Here is a 25,516-nt window from a genome sequence, read left to right as displayed (position 1 = left end):
ACCATCATCGCGAGAGTACAATTAGCACGCTCCGCGAACGTCGGCCCCAATTTTGTGTTTGACCAGTTTAGCGACACTTGTAAGAACGTCCCTCAGAAACCATATATCAGGCGTGCTCCACGAAAGGAGGTGGTGGTTGCACCTGGCCTACGTTTCTGAACTTTCTAATCCGCGAGACCAAACTACTGCGCAATGTGCGAACAGTTTCCTTCCAGACACCTTGATCAAGGGCAGCGCCTGCGTATCGGTAGCCATACCGATTATAAGACAAATCTTTCTCGAAAGCTTTTTACTAGCCCTATAGATACTTGGTCATCATCTTGAAGCTCGTCACACGATCACTCACTGGATGATGCCTTAATGTTTCGCGCTCTGTCCAGGTGGCTCCCTTAAGACATTGAGTACTTGGGCCGGAGTCACATGTGACCAGAGGTAGTCGGATTGAATGTTAGCCGGTCAGTTCTATAAATATCCCCTGTTTCAAGATTCCATAGATCGTAATGCAAGTTTTAACAAATGTCGATAAAATCTTTGTACGACTGTCGAGTATTTTAGAAGACCTGCACAGAGTTTACAGCTGTTTGACGTCGGCTGCTTGCTTATTCGCGTGTGACACCATGCCAACTTCCGCAAAAAAGTCCCTTTGTTATAGGAGTTGTTGCCTCTGTTATAGGACTTGTTGCCTCGACCTCAGGAAGAAAAATACTTTCTAGTTCTGCCTCCGTCTTGGGCCCGCGACTATAGAAACAAACCGCGGTGAATTTGCATCGCCAAGCGTTCCATGATAATTCATCCTGTTGGCTAGAATGATGTGGCAGCTCCGAGAGCTGGCAGTTGACGGAAGTGTCACGCCTTTTCGTCACTTTCCTCAGCCAGTTTCAAGGTTTTCTTGGAGATTTCTCTCAGGTACACACAGCGCTTCCGCGTGAACAACGTTTGCCAGCGCACACAACTGGCGCCTACGCGTTGGTGGATTCCGGGAAGCGGTGCTATCGTGGTTGTACCTTTACTGAACTTTGTAAAGTGCTGGCTAAATCTTAAAACAGAGAGTGATGCTCTATCTTCAGGGAAGTGGACGGTCGAAAAAAGAGTGGAGAAAAACTGTTGAGAGACGCAGGAAACCATTCACCACACACTAATTTAAAGTGAGTTACATGAAGATAAAAACATGATGTATCTGTGGCTAGGAAGAATGTTCGATATATCCATTCCACCAGTTTCCAAAGCCTACTATCTAAATAAATCGATGCGAGTTCTTGGAATGATCAGTCACTATGTTCAATAAAAAGGGTTTCTAGATTCTATTGGCGTGCCTCCACCACGATTCTATGCTGAATTAACAAGGTCAAAGAGGTAGAAAACGAGTAGACCCATCACTTCACGTCGGTGGACTAACAGAACATACAATAAGTTTGGAGAGTGATCCTAGTATATTGATATTGGAAACAAAGACTTGTAGCGGGAGGCTCGATCATCTTCAAAAGAAGAACATCGACATACGCTAAAGTCATATTGCTCGAAGGAAACAGTTTGTTCCCAGTGGTTTGAAAGAAATAATTTTTGACGCGGTAGTCTAACAAAAAATTATGTATACTTCTTTCTTCTCAAGAAGATGCAGGGACAGAACAAGACTAAACTTCGATCAGTCCTAAATGATTTTTATAGAGGGTCTGGGTTACTTTAACACTTTCGAATACGTAGGGAAATACTATTTCAACTTGCCGTTTCATTTGTTTTTTTTGGGGCGAGTTTCCATAAACCTGCCTGGGGGTTCAACTAAGCTCACTAATAACACCGCAACCAAGGCGCACGAAAATACGTGACAGGTTATAGGAGAATACAGATTTTTCTTTTGTCACTACCCAATGTTAATTTAAAAACGAGACAAACAGGAGATATGATGGAGATATTGTAAGTGTGTGTTGGGACCTCGTTTTAGACACTTATTTCCGAAACCAAAGTCGACGAACAAAAAAGGGGAAACACACAATAGAGAAAAGGTTCTAGCCTACTGTCTAGAATAGTATATTGCAGTTTGCATCTCCTACAATAGCACATAGAAACACCGAGGCTGAGTTCCAAGCAAGTGGGGCCTCGGGCCCTCAAAGCGAAGCTCCAGGAAGCCGAAACCCCACTCGAGAACTCCGCCTCTTTAAACAGACACGTACACACACGCGCGCAGACGTGGACACACGCGGATACGGACACCACGAGGCATGCAGGCACGGATCATCGATAGAACAAGTGATGCTCACCGGATTCGCAAACGATGGTCTCCGTTCCGGGTTGCGAACCGAAAGTGAGAGCTCCGGCGTGACGGGCGGCGTTTTATACCAGGACGAAACCTCTGCATCTTCCCTTTTCTTCAAACCGGTTGCTTTTGTTTTCACGGCGCGGTGTCGGCTCCGAGGCTGCCTGTTCCCCCTCTCCGGCTGACGCCGGGGACCCCGGAGATGCGCCCACTCTCGAGCGTTCGCTGCCGATGTGGCCGGCGGGGGGTTCAAGGTTGGGGTCAGCCGCAACGCCCTGTCCTGGCCGGCCAGACACCGTCCGTCCAGCGGCACGAGGACAATGCGCGTCTCGCACGCCGCCGCCGCTCGTCGCAGCTCGCCTTGACGGCTTTCGAACTCTTCCTGGTCGCGCGCGTACTCCCCCGACGGGCTATCTCTTTTTGCACCCTCGCGCCGCCTGCTGCTGCTGCCACTGCATCGCGCGACCTGTGCTCCGCGCTTCCGAGAGCCATCAGTCATCCCGACGCCCCAGGGAGAACCCTGCTCTGATGCGCGGAAAGGTTCGCGAACGCCATTCGCGCCCAGCGTACAGTGCCTATTCTGTGATGGATCGGGCAGTTTAGCGTCCGGCCAGGCGACTCCAGGGTTTCCGAAAAACTTGGTGTTTATCGGCAGGAACACGGTGCGCGGGTTCAGCTGATGGGCGCCGGGGCCTGTTAGTTTCAAAACTGGGAAAAGTCGACAACGGCGGGCGTGATTTTGACTCGCCTTTGCGAATAGAGGGGGGACTTGAGGGGTTTCGGTGTTGGCTTGATCATAGCGCGTAGGAGTGCCACTTGCACGGCTTCGGTAGACTGAGCGTCGTTGAAAGTATGTGCCAGGCTGCCTCCATGTAATTCGTAGATTGAGGAAACGTATGTCAGGCCGTTCTCGTTGCTTCCGCAGGACTGGACTTATGCCACTCTTTAAGTGCAATAAAATACCTCATCAGAAATTAGGGAAATCGAAATCGTTTATTTATTTATTTATTCGGTTTGTGTTTGCAGCAAAACATCGTAAATATTGCGTGAGTTTTGCTGCAATGTGGGCTGTCAAATTCTCTCTGGCGGCAGGGTCACAGACCCGTAAATTCCACATTGACCCCTCATAGGACGTCAAAGTCATTATATCGAAGCATTGATTGTTATAATTAAGCCCCAAGAAAAGAGAAGTACGAGAGGCAACATATAGAAAGATTGACACTCGCACGACGTCTCCAGCACATCGAAGAATGTATGTGTGGCTTCGGTAGAGATTGTGTACGCTCGTCCCACTTTATACACTCTACGAAGTGTAGTGCGCCTGCTTCTCCGTGAGGTACTTAGGGAGATCCAATTCTTGCGATTTACGTGGGGAGCTGGGCGGATGGCAAAACTAAAAATACAGGGTGTCTAACAGAAAAGAAAAAAAAAGTACAGGCCCTTTACCACTAAAATAAACTACGCATCGCCGAACGCTCATTCTCCGCCCAAATGGAGCCTAAGGGGCCCGAACCAGATACCAATGTTTCAGAACTAACCGTTATCTTATTCAAAAGTTATAAGAGATTTATGAAAATTTTAAGGGGAAAATTGCACCCGATAGACTTCTTATAAAACATGCAGCTGAATGGCGCCAGTTACTGAAGAAAGGGCAAAAACAAGCCCCATTTTCCCGTTGAAACTTTTAGAAACTCTCCTGTAACTTTTGACTGAGGTAACGGTTAGTTATTTCCGGAACATTGGTATCTGCTTCGCTACTTTTTGGCGGCGCTACATTTTGGCGCTACATTTTGGCGGAGAATGAGCGTTCGTCAATGCGTAGTTTATTTGCACGGTGAAAAATACTGTCAATTTTTTGGGGGACACTCTGTATGCCTACAGACCGAGAAACAAACAGTGGTGCTCTAGACTCGACGAGCACAAAGTTGGAGCCGAAAGTTTGCAGAGAGCGCCGATTGGACTTGGGCGACAAAAGCGCTGCGTCATCGTCGCGCAAGTCCAATCGGCGCGCTCCGCGAACATCGGCCCCAACTTTGTGTTTGACGACTTAGGGCCCCCGAACTGTAACACTGAGAATTGCCTGGCGTTCACGTACTTACGTCATGCTCAGTGTCACAGAGCACACAATTTGTTTCGACCTGCCTGAACAGACTTTTGAGTCTCGTCCTTCGTCGAGCTGCTTGCGTCGATTGCTGCGATTGGCTCTCTCAAGTGCCGTGCGAGAAGGTAGACGCACTGGAATTGTTTTAGAGTGTCCAGCGTTGCACGTCTCGCGTCTCCGGTTCACTATAAGTCCGAAAGCAGCCCACGTACAATCAAGGGCCCACGCAGCCCACGCTACAATCAAGGGCCCAGTGATACATCCGCCCTCACCCTCTGCGCGGCGCCGAAATTGTCAAAAGGGGATGTCGCCGGCGACTTTCGGTTGCTAGCTGTTACGTCACGGCGTCGCCCCTATAACCAGCCGATCCGTTGCTATGCCTTTTATTGCCAAGCTTCTCGAAATGTGCGCCCCGCCGCTATTTGTCGGCGCTTGCAGAAGGTGTTTCCTAGCCAAGCTCCACAGCCAGCGGAGCTGTGGCGCCATCCAGTGGCGACGTTGCGAACATTATCTACATGTGCTCCGAACCAGTCCAAGGTCAGTGAATGTACCGGGGTACTGATGCTAACGCATTAAAAAAAAAAAATCTGCACTGATCCGTTGAGTACGACTTATCGTGTGCGCTGTTCAATCTATGTTGGCCTCGTCATGTGCGAAGTTCATTTTGTAAATTGTAACAATGAGCAAGAGGTGTGCTTCGTTAAAGAATATAGCAATTAATGGATTCTAGAGTGCACTCTAAAAAAAAATTCCCACGTGCAGAGCATGAAAAAAGATGCGATGATTTGCAATCGCCGGAAAAACATCAAACGACTCAAACACCGATTCAACTGCAATACGGGTTGCGCTGCGATATTCAACATCCGCGAAGTCATATTCGCGTCCCAGGGTAAGTCGAATTTCGGAGTCTAAAACCTCGAATCCTGCACTCTAGATCGCTGTGATTGGCCCTCGGTGTGTTCTTCGGGGACGCAAATAGCACAGCCAATACTCGCCGGCAGGCTGAGGTCTTTGTCACACCGCTAGTACATATCATACAAAAGACAGTGTGCAGACGCTGTCTGTTTCTTGTATGACACTGGTCAGACACAAACTGTCTGCAGAAATGTTCGAAGCATACATGAAGGAAACGTGCTTCCAACATGCTTGAAGCATGACCGAAGATAATTCTGTCGTCGTGTCTGCAGCGAATACGGTGTGTATGATGTTTGTGCAGTGCGGGTGCGGCTGAAGAATTCAGCATAAGCTCCGAATCCGGGGGTCCTTAATCTGGACACTTGGCGGAAAAGTCGGCGGGAAATTCGGCGGCTATGACTGGCCGGCGCCAAGGTCAAGTGTGGCGTAGGCCAATCGCGGCCGCCAAATTTCTTGCCGTCGTTTCCGCCAAGCGTCCAGCTTAGGGCCCCGGGACGCGCTCGAGCCTTTCGCCGTGCCTGCGTGACGGAGAGTTATCGAGGTCAAAAAACACGCCCCGGAGATACGTCTACTGAATTCCTAGCCTATAGTATTGCCAGTCGCAAGTTTAGAATGTGCCTGGAGTTTCCCCAGGAATTGAAATTAGGGGGGGGGGGGGGGGGGGGGGTGCCTAAATTTTTAGGGGGCGGGGGTGGTTGGGAGGGCGGGGGGGGAGGGGGGGAGGGGCGGAGTGCATTGAGGGTAGGGGAGTCGTTGCGAATTAAGGGAGTGCCTTCAAAAGACAAGAGGGGAAGGTGTACACCCCCTATGGGGTGTTTAGGAAAATCACTGCCTCCCACCCTCTAATTACCACCAGCCAGGATTCCTCCGCAATGCACAAATAGTTAGCTACTGAGGCGCACGACGCGCTGACGTCCGTGGGGATCGGTGTGATCGATATATACCGCTTTCCCTCAAAAATGAGACAAACTAAACACACATACAAAAAAAACACTCACGCACATTTTGATATGACCCTGCCAAGCAATCAAGTTCAGCATTCTCGCGCGCCCTGGGCCGTGCCGACGTCCTTTTCTTCCAACGTCCTTTCTTTCTTATTTAGCGCATTCTTAATTTGTGCCCGACTATAGTATTCATTCGCAACAAAATCCTCCCCGTCATTATCTAACTTCTTATCGAGTCCCTCCATCAATATTTCTTATCACTGGATACGTTTACTGACGAGTGGTGTAGAAACCCGAAATTTGTCAACCGGAAAGTTTGTCCCCTACATGGGTTCTGAAGTACCCCTATGAAGATTTTCAGTTATTCCCTAGACTTAAATCATTTGAAATAAAAAGAAGTGAAAGTAGACTGTGGACCTGTACGGTCTTTTTTTTTTTTTTTTAATGCCAAAACACGCAGAAACTTTGTGGCAAAAATTAAAAAAAAAAGAATTGAGGTATCTGCCACGAAAGAGACGCATGACGAAGCAAAACCACGCCATTCGCGCTAGCTTGTGTCGAACTTTCAGTCACTTTATTGTTATATCCCGCATCTCATAAAGTTCCAAGATAGAAGGAGTGAACAAGCTTGTTGTAATTTACATGTAGTAAGTTACAACAATTTGCGAATGGCAGGGAAAAGTATATTACAGGCGCTCGCGTTATGTACGTGACGCTCGACCTGCAGCCGCGCCCGCACACCTCTCTGAGCGGTTCAATTACGCCCGCCACATACGAGCGATCAGAGAAAACGAGGCGCGGTAATTGTGCTGCAATCCTGTAATCTCGTGGCTGTGGCGCATGGATTCTTTTCCTCCCTCGCCTTCCCGCATGCAGCGCCCGTCCAGCATTTCAAGACGCAGCAGAGCCCGTCATTAGAGCGTCTACGCGGTGTACGTGTGGTCTTTAGCCCTACGCGTCGCATTGCAGCCTTTCGGTCGAGCGGATTTGCGAAATCTCTGGGTTCTTGCCCTTCCCTTGCTCCGAAAATAGCAAACAATGACAAGACCGGCAGAATCGACTCCACACAAGCATAGAGTGACATCCACCATCGTCTTTCAACGTGAGCGACATCGATCGTTTAGGACCAGGTATACCCTCTTAAAAAGAGACACTGCTTTTCGAAATAAAAATGCATACTAAAAAGAAGAGCATTCTTTTTAATTGTATTTTTTAAAATAGACAGCTGCTAATGATCGTATTCCTAATTATTTTCGTGAAATTAGTTTCTTTAATCTTGAAATATTGACTTGAAAACATAGTGAAATGGGGGTGTGCGTGATATTTGCTATTATTTCCGAAGGAAGTATTTAAACACATTGCTACTTTGTGGAAGCCATGTCTGCACTTGCGCATGTCCAATCTTCATACTTTGTTTCCCCCTCTGCTAGGTATATGTGCGAGGTATGCAAAAAGGAATAAAATATGTTAACTATGGCATCAGGCTTTCATTAGATGCGTATTATACCGCATTATACTTCCTAAAATAAAAAAAAAGAAGTTTGAAACTTGAAAAGTTAGAAGTGTTATAAAAAAATATAAATCATCATTAAGCTTTCACTTACAGCTTATTTTATTCCACATACCTTTTCAGTTTACTGAGATATGTTTATTTTCTGATTTCAGTATTTCGGTTTGTCTTAATCCATCTAATAATATTTGCAAAATAAACTTTAAGTATTGACAAAAATATTTAAGCTATATCAAAACCAAGTACATAATTGTAGACAGATTGTAAAAGCAGATAATCTACGTAAATTCGATTTAAATCGGATCGCAAGTAACTTTAAAAAAGAAAAAAGAGGAGCTCTAGAAGCAGTGTTTTTCTTGAAGAGTACGGTAACACGCGTTGACAATACGGCGAGAAAGTGTTCCAAAATGCACCTTTGGCGCATCGGAATGGAAGGAGCAGCACGCCAATCCGAGGGCAACAGAGAGAATGCACAGGGAACGCGCGATGACGAGGCAGCCACAAAAGTGCCGTCATTGGTTCAGGTCGGGGGAGAAACAAAAGCACCTGTACGCGTTTGTGGGGTAACCAAACGCACGAGGTGCACCAGTCCGACTTGCGGGCCGCATATAATTCTCATCAACGCCCCGTCGCCATTAATACAAATCATTTCCCTCGATAAGAGCAACAAGTAACCAATCGCGAAGCGAAGAATGCGCCGTCATGATGTTCCACGAATTTGACCGCCGCGGCCCTATAAATGAGATGATTGCCCACATTGAATCGACATCTTTCTTAACCGATGGCAAGACGGATGTGTGTGCGGCGTCAGTTCATGCGGCTCCTTCAAAGCGCGGCTCGTCGACTGTCGAAACGCGCTGCCTCGCGAACCTCGAAGCTGGCACGTTCCCACCGTTCGTCCAGGAGAGCAGTCGCCTGTCAAGACTGCGCCCCTCGCGAGCCGCCCGCAAGCCAGGGAGAGCAAAGAGCGACGTCGGCAGAGAGACGTCATTTGTGGCTTCCGCAGGAGCAGCGGCGACAGCTCTCGAAGGTGCCGGCCCCCATGCTGAGCTGAAACTGACTCGTCTGGCGAAATTAGAATGCATCGCACGCGCGACTGGTATGCAAACACTCTCGTAAAACGCTCGATTTCTAAACAGAGAGGGAGAGGTGTGGGGCAACTTGTTATTCAACAAGGTGCTCGATTGGCGATGCGTGCCATGCCGCAAAGATAAGCAGAGTGAACGACGACCCGTAGATCTGAGCACCGAGTTGGAGAATCTGGTTGCCCAGAGCGTTCTTGAATGCGACCTACCACTAAGTGAATCAATCTAGAATGAAGCAAAAAAATGGTCAGCCTGCTTATTTCCCAGTAGACATCCGGAGTGATTATCACTGCGATCTACGGAAGGCACATAACGAATGAGGAACGCCATAAAAATGATCAACTGCTTATTTGGCTCTTGTGTTAGCCTGCACTTCATCGTGCAGGTGTTGTCTCGTCTGAAGTCCCTAGATGAGAGCTTCCTACAAGAAGCGACATTCTTTGAAGCGCCGACTGCGAAACTGTGCAGGATTCAGGAAGCGAATGGCGGCGCACAGCAGACGACTGAACTGAATGCCGCCAGTTTGTTCCAGTGGAATGTGCTGTATGATTTGTATTTGTTGTCGTTACTTGTAAGAAGAAGTATCAAGGGACTTTAGTCTCGTCGTAAATTCCCTGTCTCTTTCACCGCCTTGCTTGCCATCGAACTGTGATACTCCGAGGCCATGAAATTTGACCACAATAAAAGAGACCACTCTCTTATTTCAGTCAACGGCGGTTCAAGAAACGCACATTGGAAACAACAGTCTTGAAGTTCACTTTCGTGTAGAAGACGCAGACAACGAAGCATGGCGAAATAAACCAAGGACTACGGCAAATGACGAAACTCTTAATACAAGCATGGACAAAAGAAAATAAGAAAAAAAAAAAAAAAGCGAGGTGAGCTGGGACATTGAGCATGACGTTTTGCATGCTCCTTGTTCCAGCGCATATCGCTTTTTTCATACCTAATCGTGTCCTCTGCTTCGTCATTCGCTCGAATCCTTCATTGTTGGTATAGGTTGGACGTCTCGATTCTCTACCGAAAATTCAGCGCACGGACTTTTTTCCGAGTGTTGGGTCATGATTAGAATGCAATTAAATGCAAAGGTGCAAGCGAGCTGGACAAGAATGAGGAAAATAATCCATGGAGAAGGGAAAATAATCCCTGGAGATTTATGCTTGTCCTTTGTTCCCCTTGTTCCCCTTCTTCAGGGATTATTTTCGTCATGCTGGGTCATGTTTCTTCTCGTGACCAAGTTTCTTGCTTTGAATTGTGCTTCATTCTTCCAATGTAGAGTGCAGCTTGGCTCATTAAAAATGAACCGAATTGCTCTATTTATTTTTTTGTGGGTGGAGCTTTTTTTTTTTTTTTTTTTGTGCGCACTACAAAATCCAGTGCATCTATATCTCCCACCATGCACTTGGAAGAGCCAATCGCTGCAATCTACGGTGGGAATTGGTGAATATCGAGAATGAAAATATGCGTAGAGCGGTAGAGCCTGAAAACAGCCGAGGGGGGGGGGGGGGGGGGGGGGGCTAAGAACGTAAGCACGACTGAAGCACGTGGAAGGTCATGCTCGCGGCGTCAAAGCGCAGACTGCCTTTTTTTTTTCTTTAAGTCGTAACCTATTTTCGGCCTCGTCACTCGTCGAGCTCCATCTGTAAATTGCAGCGAATGGCTCTTTTAATTGGAATGCGGTAAAATAGAGGCACCCGATTACTTTTGGAGTGCAGTTTCTATGTTCCTACAAGTTATAATATGATTGACTAAGTTTACTTAATGAGCTACACCATACGCCTGTTAATAGCCAGTTGGAAGCAACGCAATACCGGGAAAGCATTCGCTGACCACAAGATATAGCAAGAAAGTGGAAGGAGAAAGAAAAAAAACTAACTAAAGGGGAGAGAACATCGCAAATGTATGCATCCTACACTGTAAGAACAGTTACGTGAGTTCATCTTCCTGCAGAACATAGAGACAACCAATCACGGCGAACAACAGGAGGATCCCATCGAATGTCGAAGCTCATAACACGATTAGACCGGGAAAATGCGATGTGCGTGGGGACAACGAGTGAAAATACCGGCGGAGGTTTGAGCAGTAGTCCCTTGTAGATATATGTGAAATATTTCTACGAGTGACATCGTATACGATTTTGTTAAATAATACGACATAGAATTTGAAGATGACTATTATTTAGAGCACACGAGGAGCCACCTGGCTGGGTTTCTGCACTAAGGCCCGTGGGCAGCCGAATGAAGCCGGCCTTACTTTGGAAGCTCGCTCCTCATTTTAATTTGTTAAAAGGACCCCTTGTCGACCTGGGAGCGAGATTAAAGCTCCCGTCTCATTATATATGGCCCTGAATTAATGTTTCTCTTTTATGCAGAGGTCCAAGAGCCGATACCTTATCTATGTGGTGTTTAATGTTTGTTCTGTAAAACAAAGTAACGCCAAGACTGCCGCTCTGCTCCATTGATGTAACGGTCTGTGGAGACGGAACCAAATAGGCACACTGATTTTACTTAACGAGATCGAAAAAAAAAAGAAAATCTTAATTCCCTTCAGCCATTTCGTTTTACAAAAATTAAATTATTTTATTAATTTTCAACCAAGAAGAGGGATAAAAATAAAACATTTTTATTGAAGGGGCTGGGCAAAAATATTGGGCTGGAACGTAACTCCCTTTAGGCAAGCATACTGGCACTACTGGGAGCCAAGGATGCTCGCATGCAATACCACTGAACCAGGAGCATTTTTGTCGCACTATACATTTAAAGATGAAAACTAACTAGTTCTTTCAGCTCCTTCGCAAAGCTTCATAAAATAATTGCAGGGATTCTGATATTCCGATTCCGGTAGTAACCTCTTGGTGACAATAATCGAACGTGGTACATGGATTGGACATGGGCACAGTGTGAGCATACAACATGGGTTCATGACAATCAATACCTCTGCAGACATCGAGGTGTCCAATCGCTGCAGTGACGAAAATAAACTAAATTTAACAATCTCCAGAGGTCGTAACGTGCCCTGTGCATGCCTAAAGGCCCGTTCACACTCTTGCAACCGAGTACGACCGGGAGAGACCAAACCGGTTTTTAAGCCTCTTGCGATCTCTTAGGACCAGCTCCGCTCAGTGCATCCGGTCTCAAGAAGTCTTTCTCGGTCGTACTCGGTTGCAAGAGTGTGAACGCGCCTTAACTCTAGAGCGTAGGATTACGTGATCACTCGATCTGGTTTCGAGTTCAAAGAGTGAACAGTACTTGGTTTACTCTATATTTTCTGCAACTCATTGCGTAAAGTGAAAAAAAAAAGAAAGCTGAACTTTTTGGAGCGAATATGCAGCGAACAACCGACAAACTTCACCCGGTCGCGTGTTTGCGCGCTATGCTACAAGCACTGCTCTGACGCCATTAGCAGGGTAAACACTACCGGTCAGACTTGTACCGTACGCATTACAAGTAATCAAATTACTTGTAATCGATTACTTTTTGGAGTAATTTTGTAATTCGTTGACTACCTTTATTAGGCAGTAATCACAAGAGTAATCTGATTACTTTTTGAAGTAGTAAAATTACTTGTAACCGTTAAAATTTGTTCACCCCCCCCCCCCCCCCCCTTCCCCCCGCCCCGGGCACACTCCTTTTTTTTTTACGAAATGATAAAAATAAAATTTGCTTTTTTTTTTTCGAACGGAAAAAAGAAAGATTTTTGCGGAGCTGTAGGAAACAATGCCAATCTCTTTTTATGCACAGTTTCTGTGGAATGTCCGTTTTTTTTGTTGTTTTTTTCGAGCTGGGGCTGGGAGTGGGAAGCCCCAGGGAAGCCACAGTGCGTGACAAAGGCCATTCAGGGCGAAGTTTGAGGAAGCAGAATGTAGCTTTGTGAGTCCTTCGTTCAAACTGGCCCCCTCACGCACACACACACAGAAAAAAAAAATCCTGCTTAGGGTACCTACTCGCAGCCCGTAGGAGAACCAGAACCGAAGAATGCGTAAAGCGGATGCAAAATATAACAAACGCAGTTGAAATATTTCCCCATTTCCCCTACGTGGTCTTTGTGACAAGCAATGTTTCGAGTTGAGAAGTGGTCGGGGCGATCTCTTCCGCTAATGGATACTACACATGATCCGTTTCAAATCCTGGAGCTGCTGCTCTTTTGTATAACATGCGAGCTCATCCACATGTGAATATTAAAATGAGCGACGCAAACTCTGAGCGGCAACCCTTGCTCAAGCTTAACAAGATCTAGAACCCCCCCGCTTCCCCCCCCCCCCCCCCCCCCCCCCCCACACACACACTGGTGAACGCCCAAATCATTAAACGTCTTCTAACGAATTCTACGCTTGTGTCTGCATTGTGAAGGTGCAACGACCACGAAGAGGGAGCCAGTTTTTCTAGCTCAATACTTGTGCAAATGTGAAATATAGGTTGGAAGTAGTTCATTGTTATGAGGGCTAAAGATGTGTCTTCACACAATAAAGTAATCGGAAAAGTAACGATTACTTCTTTAAGTAATGTCTAATTACTTTTGCCGTCGAGTAATCAAGTAATCTAATCGAATACTTTTTAGTCAAAAGTAATAGTAATTGTAATCAATTACTTTTTTTTTAGTAACGTGTACAAGACTGCTACCGGTTGAAAACAATAATTCAAGCCTAACGCGTGTTTTTCAGGCTACGCCAAGAATTAATTCTGAGCGGTATTAACTTAAAGAACTAAATTTGTTGCTCAGCCCCTTTTAAGGGACTGAACTAAACACCTACGAGAAAACTGTAATTCGATAATTGCATTTCAGATCTCCGAATAATCATTCTAAAATCATCAAGCCTTGCACAGTCGTGTCCGGGTATACAATATAAAAGGTAAAGTGGCGGTCTCCTACTTCTCTTTCATGTTTCTTTAAAACACGAAAGCGAAACCTAGTAAACTGATTAAAGATTACTGTTTTGATGCAGCAGCATTAAACGCTTACAAACACGAAACGAAACTTGGCTTCATCGTGACCGACTGGTAGAAGTTCGCGCATGGAAAAGAAAGCTCTGCAATTCAAAATTTTTTAGCCTACGCATGGGCAGAAGCGGACGCTCATCGTGAAAAAAACAAAACAAACAAACAGACACGTGTATAGTTGATGAAACCTTTCAGCTACACCTGATTTATCTGTTGCACAAATTACCCTTGTCAAAGCGGCTCGCGTGATGACACATGGAAGATATATGCGCACTTGATATTGTAGTATTTCCTCTCAACGCGCTTAGATGGGACGTAATCGTGTCTGGGTTTCTCCTTTAAGCGATGATCACCTTTGCTGCTGTTTTTCTCGCCAATGTGTTTTCCGCACATCAGCAGTGCAGCGGGTTACAAGCCATCTGTCAGGCAAAGAATGCGACGAAAGTTTAGTTGTGTCAGCAGGAAAGTACTGGTAGGGGCAGTGGCGAAAGTAATGATTTTAGGTTTTTCTCCAACGGACTGCTCAGCTCTCAGGGAGAGAAACAAATGCTCAACGTCATCGCCTTACCCCACGCATAACGCAATTTCCGATCGTTTTGACCCCCTATAGCTTTAGACATTAAAAAACTTTTACCGTTCACATCTAGACCTTGACTATTTCAATATCTGTATCTTTCGAGTGGTACTATACACGTCTAGTTTCCGCCAGCTTAATTTTTCCTCGAAATGGGAGTGCATAAGTGGGACTTTTACATGTGTTATAGCTTGGCAAGTTAACAAGGTCTCGAATCACATGAGTCTTCTGTTTTCTCTTGTATTAAGCTCAAAACGCCATGTGAAAGCCCATTCACAAAGGAGCGTTTTCTTATGTTTTATCTCGTTGCGTTACGATATGACCGCAAGTCACCTGGACATCCGTGCATTCTACAAAGCGTAACAACCAACTCAAGGGATAGTTTTGCATGCGACATACGAAGCACAAATGTCCCGGTAAATCGCGGTCATGTGATAACGCAACGTAAGAAAACGTAGGAAAACGCGCCCGTGTGGATGGACATTGAGTCCTAAAAATACTTAAACAGCGCGAAGTTAGCCAGCCTCAATATCGGCACTGGGCCAGCTTGCCACAATCCGCGTCTCAGCTAAGACTATGTGAGAAAAGTTGTAGAGTCCATCCATTTCAAGTGAAGATGGAGGACCAGCGAAGCTGTTATCTTTACGACAACTTTACGACAACTATACGATATCTATACGATTTACATATGATTGAAATGAAGACACGTTCACGACCTCGTTGTTTAATTGTCGTTATTAATCTTTTACTGACTAAAGTGAACATCGCCTCATGGTCACTATGAGAAACCGCCATTTTGTTCTATTTTGACTGCACACGTTCTTGCTAAACGTGAGGTCGATACACGTTCTGTTGTTGGTCGTTGGTATACGTATACCTGTTGGTATACTATTCTAGGTTTTACAGCGACTTGGGATCTTTCTCAGCGATGCTGATAAAGACCCCAAGTCTTTTTATCAGCAACGCGGAATCGAAAGAAAAGAAAGTTAGATCGGCGCGTTCTGCCCTCTGCCTCGTCACAGTGCACTCTTAGCTGAGATAAGTCGGTGAAGGTAGATGATAACAAGGGATCAGGACCTCACTATCTAATAATGCCAACACTCTAAAAAATGTCTGTGCGTCTACTTTCACGCACAACACTTGTAGAGCCAATCAGCGCAACTTACGTAGGCAGCTCAGCGAATGACGATGAGGAAACATCTGTTTAGACCAAAAAACGCAGTCTGAGTTGTGACATTAAGCAATGCAAAACGTCACGCTTGCATTGCTTAATGTCACAACTCGGACTGCGTTTCTTGGTCTATACAGATGTTTTGGCATTGTCATTCGCTGAGCTGCCTCCGTACGTTGCGGTGATTGGCTCTCCGAGTGTTGTGCGTGAAAGTAGACGCACAGACTTTTTTTTTAAAGTGAAGGAAGGCTCACTCACATGGGTTACTCCCTCTTTTTATTTATACTTGCCAAGAACAATCGGAACGAAGGAGCGCCGTTTAAGCAGGTGCTTTTTTAACATCCACGGACGCATTTTTTTTTCCCCAGATCCTAGCACATAACAGCTTCGTTGTAAAAAAGCACTGCCAAAGCTAGCGCAAGAGTGGTGTGGTACGTGAAGTCGACCCTCAAGCGGCCGCGCGTCCCAGGCTTCGCAGGCTTTCTTTCACACAGTCTAAGCTAAGACGCTGATTCTAGTAAGCCGGACCTGATGTCTCCGCTGGCGAGAGGCAATCGAACAATCTCACTGACCGCCCCACGTATGCGTGACGCCGCCATAACTGTAGATAATCTCGGTGCCGCTGTTTTTGTGAAAGCAGCCGCTATCGAGATAATATATCTGTTACGGTAAAGACACAGAGTGAGAGGCGGTCGAATAAAACGAAATAACAAAGCGAAAGAGACCATATTAAAGGGGCTAGCTTATGCCCTTTCTTGTGGTTTCTAACTCTATGTAGGTCCGGGCAACCCAGGGGACAAGGACAGAGTTAAAGAAGGGGAAACGAGATTCAGTTTTTGTAAAACACTGCGCACTCTGGAACTATAATAGATATGAAATCGTTAGGGTTGTATGGAAGGGAGTCATGGCGCCAGGACTGTAATTTGGGAATGCGGTATTGTGTATGAGTTCAGAAATTCAGGCAGATTTAGAGATACAGCAAAGGAGTGTGGGTAGGTTGGCATTGGGGGCACATGGGAATACACCAAATGAGGGAGCACAGGGTGATATAGGTTGGGCATCTTTCGAGAGTAGAGGAGCAATCAGTAAAGTAAACTTTGAACAAAGACTAGCTGAATGTGAGGATACACGGCGGGCAGGGAAAGTGTGCAAGTATCGATATATGAAAAGTCCAAAAACTGAGTGGACAAACCGAACCCGCAAGCTGAGATCTAAATACATTCAACGAGATGGGGTCGATCAGAATATATCAGTAGAAAAGGGAGTAAAGGAAACTGAGAGGAAAGTGTGGGAAGAGAGAATGCAGAGGAAACCAGCTTGAACAATAATCAGGGCGCAAAAACAAGAAATATAGAAGGAACACTTTTATGATAGTTCGTTAGGGAGCTTATTGCTGTTTGAAGCTAGAACGGAGGTGCTGAGAACGAAAACATACAGGGCTAAATTCCTGGAAATAGAAACTCTATGCGACGTATGCAAACGCGAAAGGGAAACCATAGAACATGAAATTTTAAGCTGCACGGGGCTTCGTCCGAGCTCTTTGGGGGATGACTACGTATTTGGAGGGGGCACTGGGATTTGCGGACATGGATGGATGCATCCATTGGGAAAGAATTGCGGTAACTATAAGACGAGATTGGAAGATTGGTGGAAAAGATATAGGGAGGGGGAAAAATAGAAATAAAGATACGCGATGGTTGCACTTTAAAAGGGGGCGGGAGGGTTTTGTTAGGATAAAATTTACAAACATTTAAAAAAAGAAGGGATCAAGAAATGTTAGGCTAGATGGCGCAAGCTGCCACCCATTACAAAGGGTATAGCCATAACCAACCATCCATCGGTGAAAAATATTAGTGCATTATATTTTAATGGGACAGCGCGTAAACTTACAGGGACGACACATGGTGTTGGAAGCCAATGCGGAGCGCAAGCTCGTCTGCTTCTTTTGCCAGGGTTGGGATGACGTCAGAACACCGAGCTCTGATTGGCTCTGATTAAAGGATAGTGGGTAGACCTTAAGGCAGCTTGCTTAAAGGTCTACCCACTATCCTTCAGTCAGAGCCAATCAGAGCTCGGCGTTCTGACGTCACCACAATCCTGGCAAAAGAAGCAGACGAACTTGCGCTTCGCATTCGCGGCATCGCCTTTAAGATTTTTTGAGAGGTCAGAGCCGTCAAAAAGTATTTTAAACACCATATGTAAATTAGTAATCGGTCAACCAACTAAATTCTTTATGAAAGCAGTTTTTATTGACTATCAAGCTCTGGACGTTTACGAGTATATATGCTTACGAGTAGCCTCCTCATACGGCACGGCTGTTCCGCCTACGAGCGACTCATCGATCGCTGCGGGTAGAATACGACAGAGATAATATAGTAAGGGTGCAGCCGAGCTGGTGAATGTTAACCATGTTGAATAACCTCAGACTGGGGCAGAAGTGAACAAATACGTCGAAGGAACAGAAAAGGACAGGACGACGTCTCAAACTCAGCTACCAGGTTTATTTAGTCCGCCTCCTTATATAGCCCACACTCAACCACCACAAACACAAAAGGGGCAACCCCTAACCAGTTCAAACGTCCAACTCTCCAATAAGCCACAACCTACACAAAGGGACAACCTCTAAACTTTTATTTATTTTTTATTTATTATTTATTTATTACATGTTACCCCGCAGCGCCAAGAGGCATTATTGCAGGGGGGGGGGGGTGAGGATACATTTGCACAAGAATTACAGTTCTGACATGCAGAAACACACTCGCAAAAAAAAATGACTAAAAGCAACAACAATTGTGTTGCAAAATTATAACACCTGAACAAATGGATCCACAATGGTATAAAACTTTAGCCAACAGTGTAATTTTCCGTACGAATAAAGATATGAAGACAGATAGCACAGTGTTACAGACCGAGCGTTCTGAATGCACATTCTCAAAGAGAAAATTCACTTTCCTTACTCCCAGCTATCACGGGACAGTTTATCAAAAAAATTATCAGACGATGGAATTGAAATAGTTTCCTCTGGCAATTCGTTCCATTGTTTAACGGTATTGGGGAAAAATGAGAATTTGAATATATTAGTCCTAGCTGAAAATTCTCTAATTTTTTTGGAATGATCTAATCTACGTGACACGAAGTGTGGCAGTTCAATGAATTTAGTTTTATCCAGTCCTGTTTGATCATGATAGATTCTATGTGAAAATTTTAAACGGAGGCGGCGTCTTCTAGAGTTCAGAGGTTCCCAGTCTAATTGACATTTTAGGGCAGTAACACTTTGTTTGAAATTGTAATTTTTTGTAACGAACCTAGCAGCTTTGCTCTGGATTTGTTCTATTTTCTGTTCTAGATAGCGTTCTTTAGGGTCCCAAAGCACGCAAGCGTATTCTAAAATAGGCCTGACATTAGAAAGAAAAAGGGTATTTTTTAAATTGGGAGGACAATCGTGAAAATTCCTCCTCAAGAAATTTAGCACACGGTTAGCTTTGACCGTCATGTAGTCTACATGCGCGCTCCACGATAGGTTTTCCGAAAACTGAACGCCTAAATATTTTACTTTGTCCACCTTTTGTAGTGGGGCGCCATCAATTAGATAGCTAAAAGAAACAGGTTGTCGTTTTCTGGTAAATGTTATGTGATTGCATTTGGGAATATTTAAATTCATTTTCCATATTTCGCACCATCTTGTAAGGCGATCAATATCTTCCTGTAGCTCTAAACAGTCTGGATATGTCTTTATTTTGCGGTATAAGACGCAATCGTCCGCATACAGACGAATGCTTGACGTAATGTCTGTAGAAATGTCATTTATATATATTAGAAATAAAAGCGGACCTAGCACTGATCCCTGGGGGACCCCTGATGTTACCTCTAAATACGGCGACATTTTCCCGTTAACTAAAACAGCCTGTCTTCTATTTGTAAGATAATCAGTAAGCCAGTTAATAATATTTTCAGGGATATTCAAAAATTTTAATTTGTATAGAATCAATTTATGGGGGACCTTGTCAAAGGCTTTTTGAAAATCTAAGAAAACGCAGTCACTTGCACGCCTTTATCAAAAAAAGAAGAAATGTCGTGATAAAAGTCGATCAGCTGGGTATCGCACGATAAACCACTTCGGAAGCCATGTTGATAAGGAATAAAAAAGTTGTTTCTGTCGAGATGTTTTATCAGGTGGCTGTAGATTATATGTTCTAAAACTTTCGAGCACACGCAAAGAAGTGAGATTGGTCTATAGTTTTCTACCCTATTCTTTTTACCGCTTTTGTGGGCAGGAACAACGTGAGCTGTTTTCCATTCACTTGGTAATTTACCACTTGATAATGAGTTATCAAATAATACAAATAAAAAACTAGACAAAATACCGGAACACTCTTTTAATATGCGGCCTGGTACACCGTCAGGCCCAGTGGCCTTGTGAGAGTCAATGTTGTTTAGTAAATTAAGAATTCCATCTTGACAAAGTTCAATATCCAACATGCTGTCCTCTAAAGACTCAAAAATGAGAGAAGGGTTATTCATTATAGGAGACGAGAATACAGATTCAAAATAGCTATTAAAAAGGCTTGCTTTTTCAGCCTCATTATCTATCATCCGTCCCGAGTCGTTGATAGTTGGAATTCCTGGCTCATCTTTGTTCGAACTTTTTACGTACCTCCAAAGTTCCTTTGGATTTCGTTTGAACTTTTCATCAAGAGATGCTAGAAACTGTTTCTTGTAGTGTGCCGCTTTGCTTTTATAAAACGCTGTTAGTTCCTTTAGACGGACCAGGAGGCTCTGTTTTCCATTTTGTCTATATCTAGAATACACACGTCTTTTTTTCTTAATGATCGTTCGTAGTTCTTTATTTATCCAAGGCTTGTCTTTGCGTTTCCTTCCGGTTATAACTTTTGAAGGAATATGGATTTCAATTAAAGCTTTTAATTTATTTTTGAACATACCCCATAGCGTTTCCACATCAGAGTGGTAGCTGAATTCTTTGAATTCTTGGAAATAATCAAAAAGTTTGTCAGCTAAAGCGGAATAGTTCCCTTGATCGTAAAAATAAATTTTCCTTTGCGTTTTTTGTACGGTTTTTTCTTTCGCGCATTTTATTTTCTCAGCTACCGCCTCGTGATCACTGATACCGGGAACAACGGAAATAGAAGAGATAACAGAACGCTCATTGCTAAAGATTAGGTCTAGCGTGCTGTCCCTCCTGTGGTCTAAGCGTGTAGGAAATTTAACGTGTTGGTATAAAGAAAAGCTTAAAACAAATTCAATAAATGTCTTGTAAGGTGTGGATAAGTTTGTACTGATTGGTAAGCCATCAACCCAGTTAACATCAGGATAGTTAAAGTCGCCTCCCAGTACAAGGTAGTCGTAAGAAATTGTTGAAAGAGCATTTGTTAAAGAAAGAATGGAATCGTCGCCAGACGCAGGCGGTCTGTAGAAGGAACCGATTGTGAGGAAGTGGCCATTTTGAAGCGACACCTTACACCAAACGGACTCAAATGAAAATTGCGAAAAGTCAATGGCGGTGCTTTGCAGACTGTTATGAGTCAGCAGGAATACTCCTCCACCATGCCCATTCCTGTCTCGTCGATAAGCAGTATAGTCAGGTGGAAAAACTTCTGCACTTTTGATTGAGTCATCAAGCCAGGACTCTGTACCCATTACGATACTGGGCCTTGTCAGATTAACAAGCTCTGCTAAGTCATCAATTTTATTTTTTACACTACGACAATTCACGAGAAGTACATCAAGTTCATTCACAGTTATGGTCTTTTTGAGGGCAGCCTGTGGAATTTGTACTGGTTGCTAGATTGTTTTCTCTTTTACTCTCTGTTCACTGTTGTCATAGTAAAATACTTTGTTTCCAATAATTAGTTTGTTGTAGCGTAGTTTAAATTGACTATTTTGTGTCCTGGCAAATCCCAGAAGCTTGCTTCTTTCATGACGCACGTTAGCAGAAAAGTCCTCGCCGATAGATATTCCGCTGTTTTTCAGCTTGGGCGTTTGCGATAGTATAGTTTGTTTTGTTTTGAACGAGGAAAGATTTACTATGATTGGCCTGGACCTCTCTGCATTGTGTCTACCCAGTCGGTGAGCGCGTTCCACATGTGAGTGGTCAATTTTGATGCCTAGCACAGTTTCGCAGAGCTGCAGAACTTTTGTTTCGGACGTTGCCCATGTTTCATTTGTATCCTCGTCAACACCATAAAAGATTAGATTATTTCTTCGATAGCGATTTTCTAGGTCATCATGACTGTTTGCCAGCTGGTTAAACTGCTCGGCAAGTTCCGTGGATGCAACTTGTATTTGCTGCACTTTAGTCTCAAGGGATTTCAGTGAAGTAACGTCTTTTTTGAGCGATTCCAGTGTTGAAAACACAGATGTGAGTTTTTCTTCGACCGATGTCTGTGTTTGCTTGATTGCCGCCATTTCAGCCAAAATTACGTCTTGGTTTTTGTGTATACCCGGTAGTAGCTCCAAGACTTCTAGTATTCTCTTAGTTTGCTCTTGAGTGAACGGGCCAGGGTTCATTTCTACATTGCCAGAAAGTAGCAGCATTATCCTTATTACTATAGATGCTGCGTAGCACAATACACAAGTCACGTAGACACTGTACGCTTCTAAATGACAAAGCACAAAGACAAAAGCAAAGGGGCTCGGCACCGACAAGTAACGTCTAACACTGTGATGGTCAACAGGTTTGTAAAAAAGACCAACCTGGATGAAAATTTGACGTAAGCGACTTGCTTGTGACATGTCGGTACCGGGCCCCTCGCTGGAAGTGCCGGGCAGCGGCTTTTGTAGCTTGTGGTTATCTGGCGCAAGCTGTGGTTGCCAGGCTGTGCCGTCGAATCTGGACGTATCCAGCGGCGGAAGGATCAGGCGGGCGTACGGCAGCTGAAGTGACGCCGAGGCTCCGATGGGTAGTGGCAGATTATCGGCTCGTTGATAGGGCTTTGTGTGGATCGTCCAGGCAATGACGAGCACCTGGATGAAAATTTGACGTAAGCGACTTGCTTGTGACATGTCGGTACCGGGCCCCTCGCTGGAAGTGCCGGGCAGCGGCTTTTGTAGCTTGTGGTTATCTGGCGCAAGCTGTGGTTGCCAGGCTGTGCCGTCGAATCTGGACGTATCCAGCGGCGGAAGGATCAGGCGGGCGTACGGCAGCTGAAGTGACGCCGAGGCTCCGATGGGTAGTGGCAGATTATCGGCTCGTTGATAGGGCTTTGTGTGGATCGTCCAGGCAATGACGAGCACCTGGATGAAAATTTGACGTAAGCGACTTGCTTGTGACATGTCGGTACCGGGCGGGTAACAGTGCAAACGCCAAAGCCTCCAATACACAAAGTTGTACTATGGGCGGTCTTTATGCCGATTCACAAAGATAACTCTACAATCTCCCCCAAAATTAAAAAAAAAAGAATCAGTACCTACTTCCTTCCAAAAAAAAAAGAAGAAAAGTTTTCTTTACACACACACAAAAAACAAACAAAAACACTTTATACCAGCGATGAAGGGATGACACACACTGAATCTAAAACGGGGCAAAGGTGTACAGTACAGACATAAAAAAGTATATTAAAAAAAAGAAAATTTAGAATTTTTACCGAACTGTAAGGAAGCCTGACTTATTATGCAATTACCTAGAGACTTTATCCGCACCGTCTCCCTTACTAGTCTTTTTGCATCATTCCATCTCCTTGTGAATGATTTCTGTCTCTCACAAAATCGCAGTGCAGTCGTTACATTCGTGAATCGGCATGAAGGCCGTCCATACTACAACTTTGTGTATTGGAGGCTTTGGCGTTTGGACTGTTTAGAGGTTTTCCCTTTGTGTAGGTTGTGGCTGATTGGAGGGTTTGGCGTTTGAACTGGTTAGATGTTGCCCTTTTGTGTTGGTGATGGCTGATTTTGGGCTATATAAGGAGGCGGGCTAAATAAACCTGGTAGCTGTGTTTAAGACATCGTCCTGTCCTTTTCTGTCCCTTCGACTTATTTGTTCACTTCTGCCCCAGTCTCAGGTTATTCAACATGGTTATGATACGACGGGAGAGAATGAACTCTGGACTGAGCTCGAACATGGGAATCTGTTTGCTTCTCGCTGAGCCTCGCGTAGGCTTACGCATTCCAATGCAACAACGACGCCCAGTTTTGCACTCCTTTAGGGAATACGGGGCTAAAACACCCATGAGCAACTGCAGAAGAGGTCTGAGGCAAACAGGCGTAATCGACTCAGCGAGCCGACAAAGGGAAAACGGTTTTGTAGAGGCGGCCATGAACCTAATCCGCAGTCGATTGTCAAGTCGTTTCGCCCCTGCGATTGGCCTCTGTAACACGTCATGTAGATAGCATTTTTGTTCCTAGATGCTGGTCGGCCCTCTCTCTAAATTAAAGACTCTAAAATTAGGCGAATTTCTTGAAAACACTTTTTCGATAGGTTAGTGCCTTCCGTGAGGTCAGTTCCAGCGCGAAATTCGAACACGTCCACAGTGCGTCGCAGGAGCCCTTCAGGGCAAAGATTCCACGAGGCATCCCAACTCCTAGCGGCGCATCGCCGCGCTGTCACCGTTCGGACGCGGAGAGCACGAAACGATTCCCGCTGGGGGGTCCAGACGTCAACTAAGCGACGCGTCTTCCGTTCAGGACTCCACGCAAACAAGTACCTGCTCGATTGATAGCTATTCCTAACATTAGGCTGTAATTCCAACCATACGAGAACAGGATGCGCTCAAGGCTTCCCCTGACTCAAGGACCCTCGTGCGTCCGTGAACGGCAACGAGACGGTGCTCCTGAGGTCGAAAGTTACGCGGGCGTCGGCCTCCCTCTTCTCCCACCCTCTCTCCTTCCGGTTCCCCGTGATTAGGTAATCTCTCACGGAAGCTATCTCTGAAAATAGGCGCGACATCGTGCCGCGCGAGGTGGTCATGGTCGCGCGGGCCCCAGGAGATGCATCGCACACGCTTTATATGAACGCTTGCGCGGCGTTCCTCGGCGGTATGCAGGCTCCTACGGAGACTCGCGTAGATGCAAACAAGGAGGGGGTCCTCAAGCACCGATCTAGGAACGCGACGAGGAAGCGACGGCTGGAAGCGTTGTTCGGCGCCGATCCGCTCCCTACGCGAGCAGAGAAGGAAGCTTCCTGGAACCGCGCCGCCGCGCGGGGATTCCCCCACGGGACGTAAGCGTGCGCGCCGTACACGTCGTGTAATTGGCAAGAGCGTAAGGCACACGCGGCTTACGAAACCCGTCCCGATGCCATAATCACGGCGGCCCTGACAATGAACCGAGGAAGCGCTGCGGCTGGGTGTCAACAAACGGGAATTAGCGGCGTGCCGTGAAGCTCCGCCCATGGTGTCAAGGACGCTGCTGTGACGTGGCCTCCGACCGGACGTCTGATATGTGCGTTCTGGTCACTCGGGAAAGATAGTGAGTTTTAAATGGGCCGTCTATGATTGATCGGCGCGCGCAATAGAGCCAAAAAGCTATAAAGTTCGTCCATTCAGCAAATGTGCGCTGCAAATACAGCGACAGTTTTATTCGCACCGAAACGCGTTTGCTCAATACAAAGTGAGAATATACTTCGATTTGAAGTTTTGCGGTCGCATCCATGTAAACGGAGCCCATGTAAAACTATCCTATGAAGGCAGGTTTGCAGTCGCACGTGCCTCTGAAAACGAACACATCAACCCGTGAGGGACACGTCGTGTACTTCGCAAAAGTGAATATTCGTGACTCCAACAAAACGGACGGCACCTAGCGGGAAAACACCGAACTTTTCGGAACAGGTGCTTTCACAATATCTGCTCGTCTCTTGTGGCTTTCGTGACGACATGTTCTCGGTGGTTTGAGCGATAAAACAGTTGTCCCGGTGACTGTGTCGTAACAGTAGTACCAGCTTGTTACCCAGGTCGCTCTGAACGCAACCTACGCGATCGCGTGAACCAGACATTCCACGTTTAGCAACGTTCTTAAGCACGCAGGAAGGACAGTGGGCAGTCCTTTCCAAAATGAGTCGCTGGGCGATTGCGCTGTTT

The 25,516-nt window shown here is 45.5% G+C and overlaps 1 protein-coding gene across 1 annotated transcript; it reads right to left on the bottom strand.

Annotated features, from left to right (window-relative positions):
* Positions 1–21,124: 21,124 nt before the first annotated feature.
* On the bottom strand, positions 21,125–22,783 carry LOC115320959. Its single transcript, XM_029981197.4, has one exon. It carries the CDS (start codon positions 22,776–22,778, stop codon positions 21,288–21,290), a length of 1,491 nt encoding a protein of 496 aa, XP_029837057.2. The 5' UTR covers positions 22,779–22,783; the 3' UTR covers positions 21,125–21,287.
* Positions 22,784–25,516: the final 2,733 nt, after the last annotated feature.

Source organism: Ixodes scapularis, unplaced genomic scaffold (assembly GCF_016920785.2).
Source record: "Ixodes scapularis isolate PalLabHiFi unplaced genomic scaffold, ASM1692078v2 PGA_scaffold9__187_contigs__length_104089568, whole genome shotgun sequence".
Classification (NCBI taxonomy): Eukaryota; Metazoa; Arthropoda; class Arachnida; order Ixodida; family Ixodidae; genus Ixodes; species Ixodes scapularis.
Note: the sequence above shows the minus strand (reverse complement) of the source record. Positions and strands in the feature narration are given on the sequence as shown.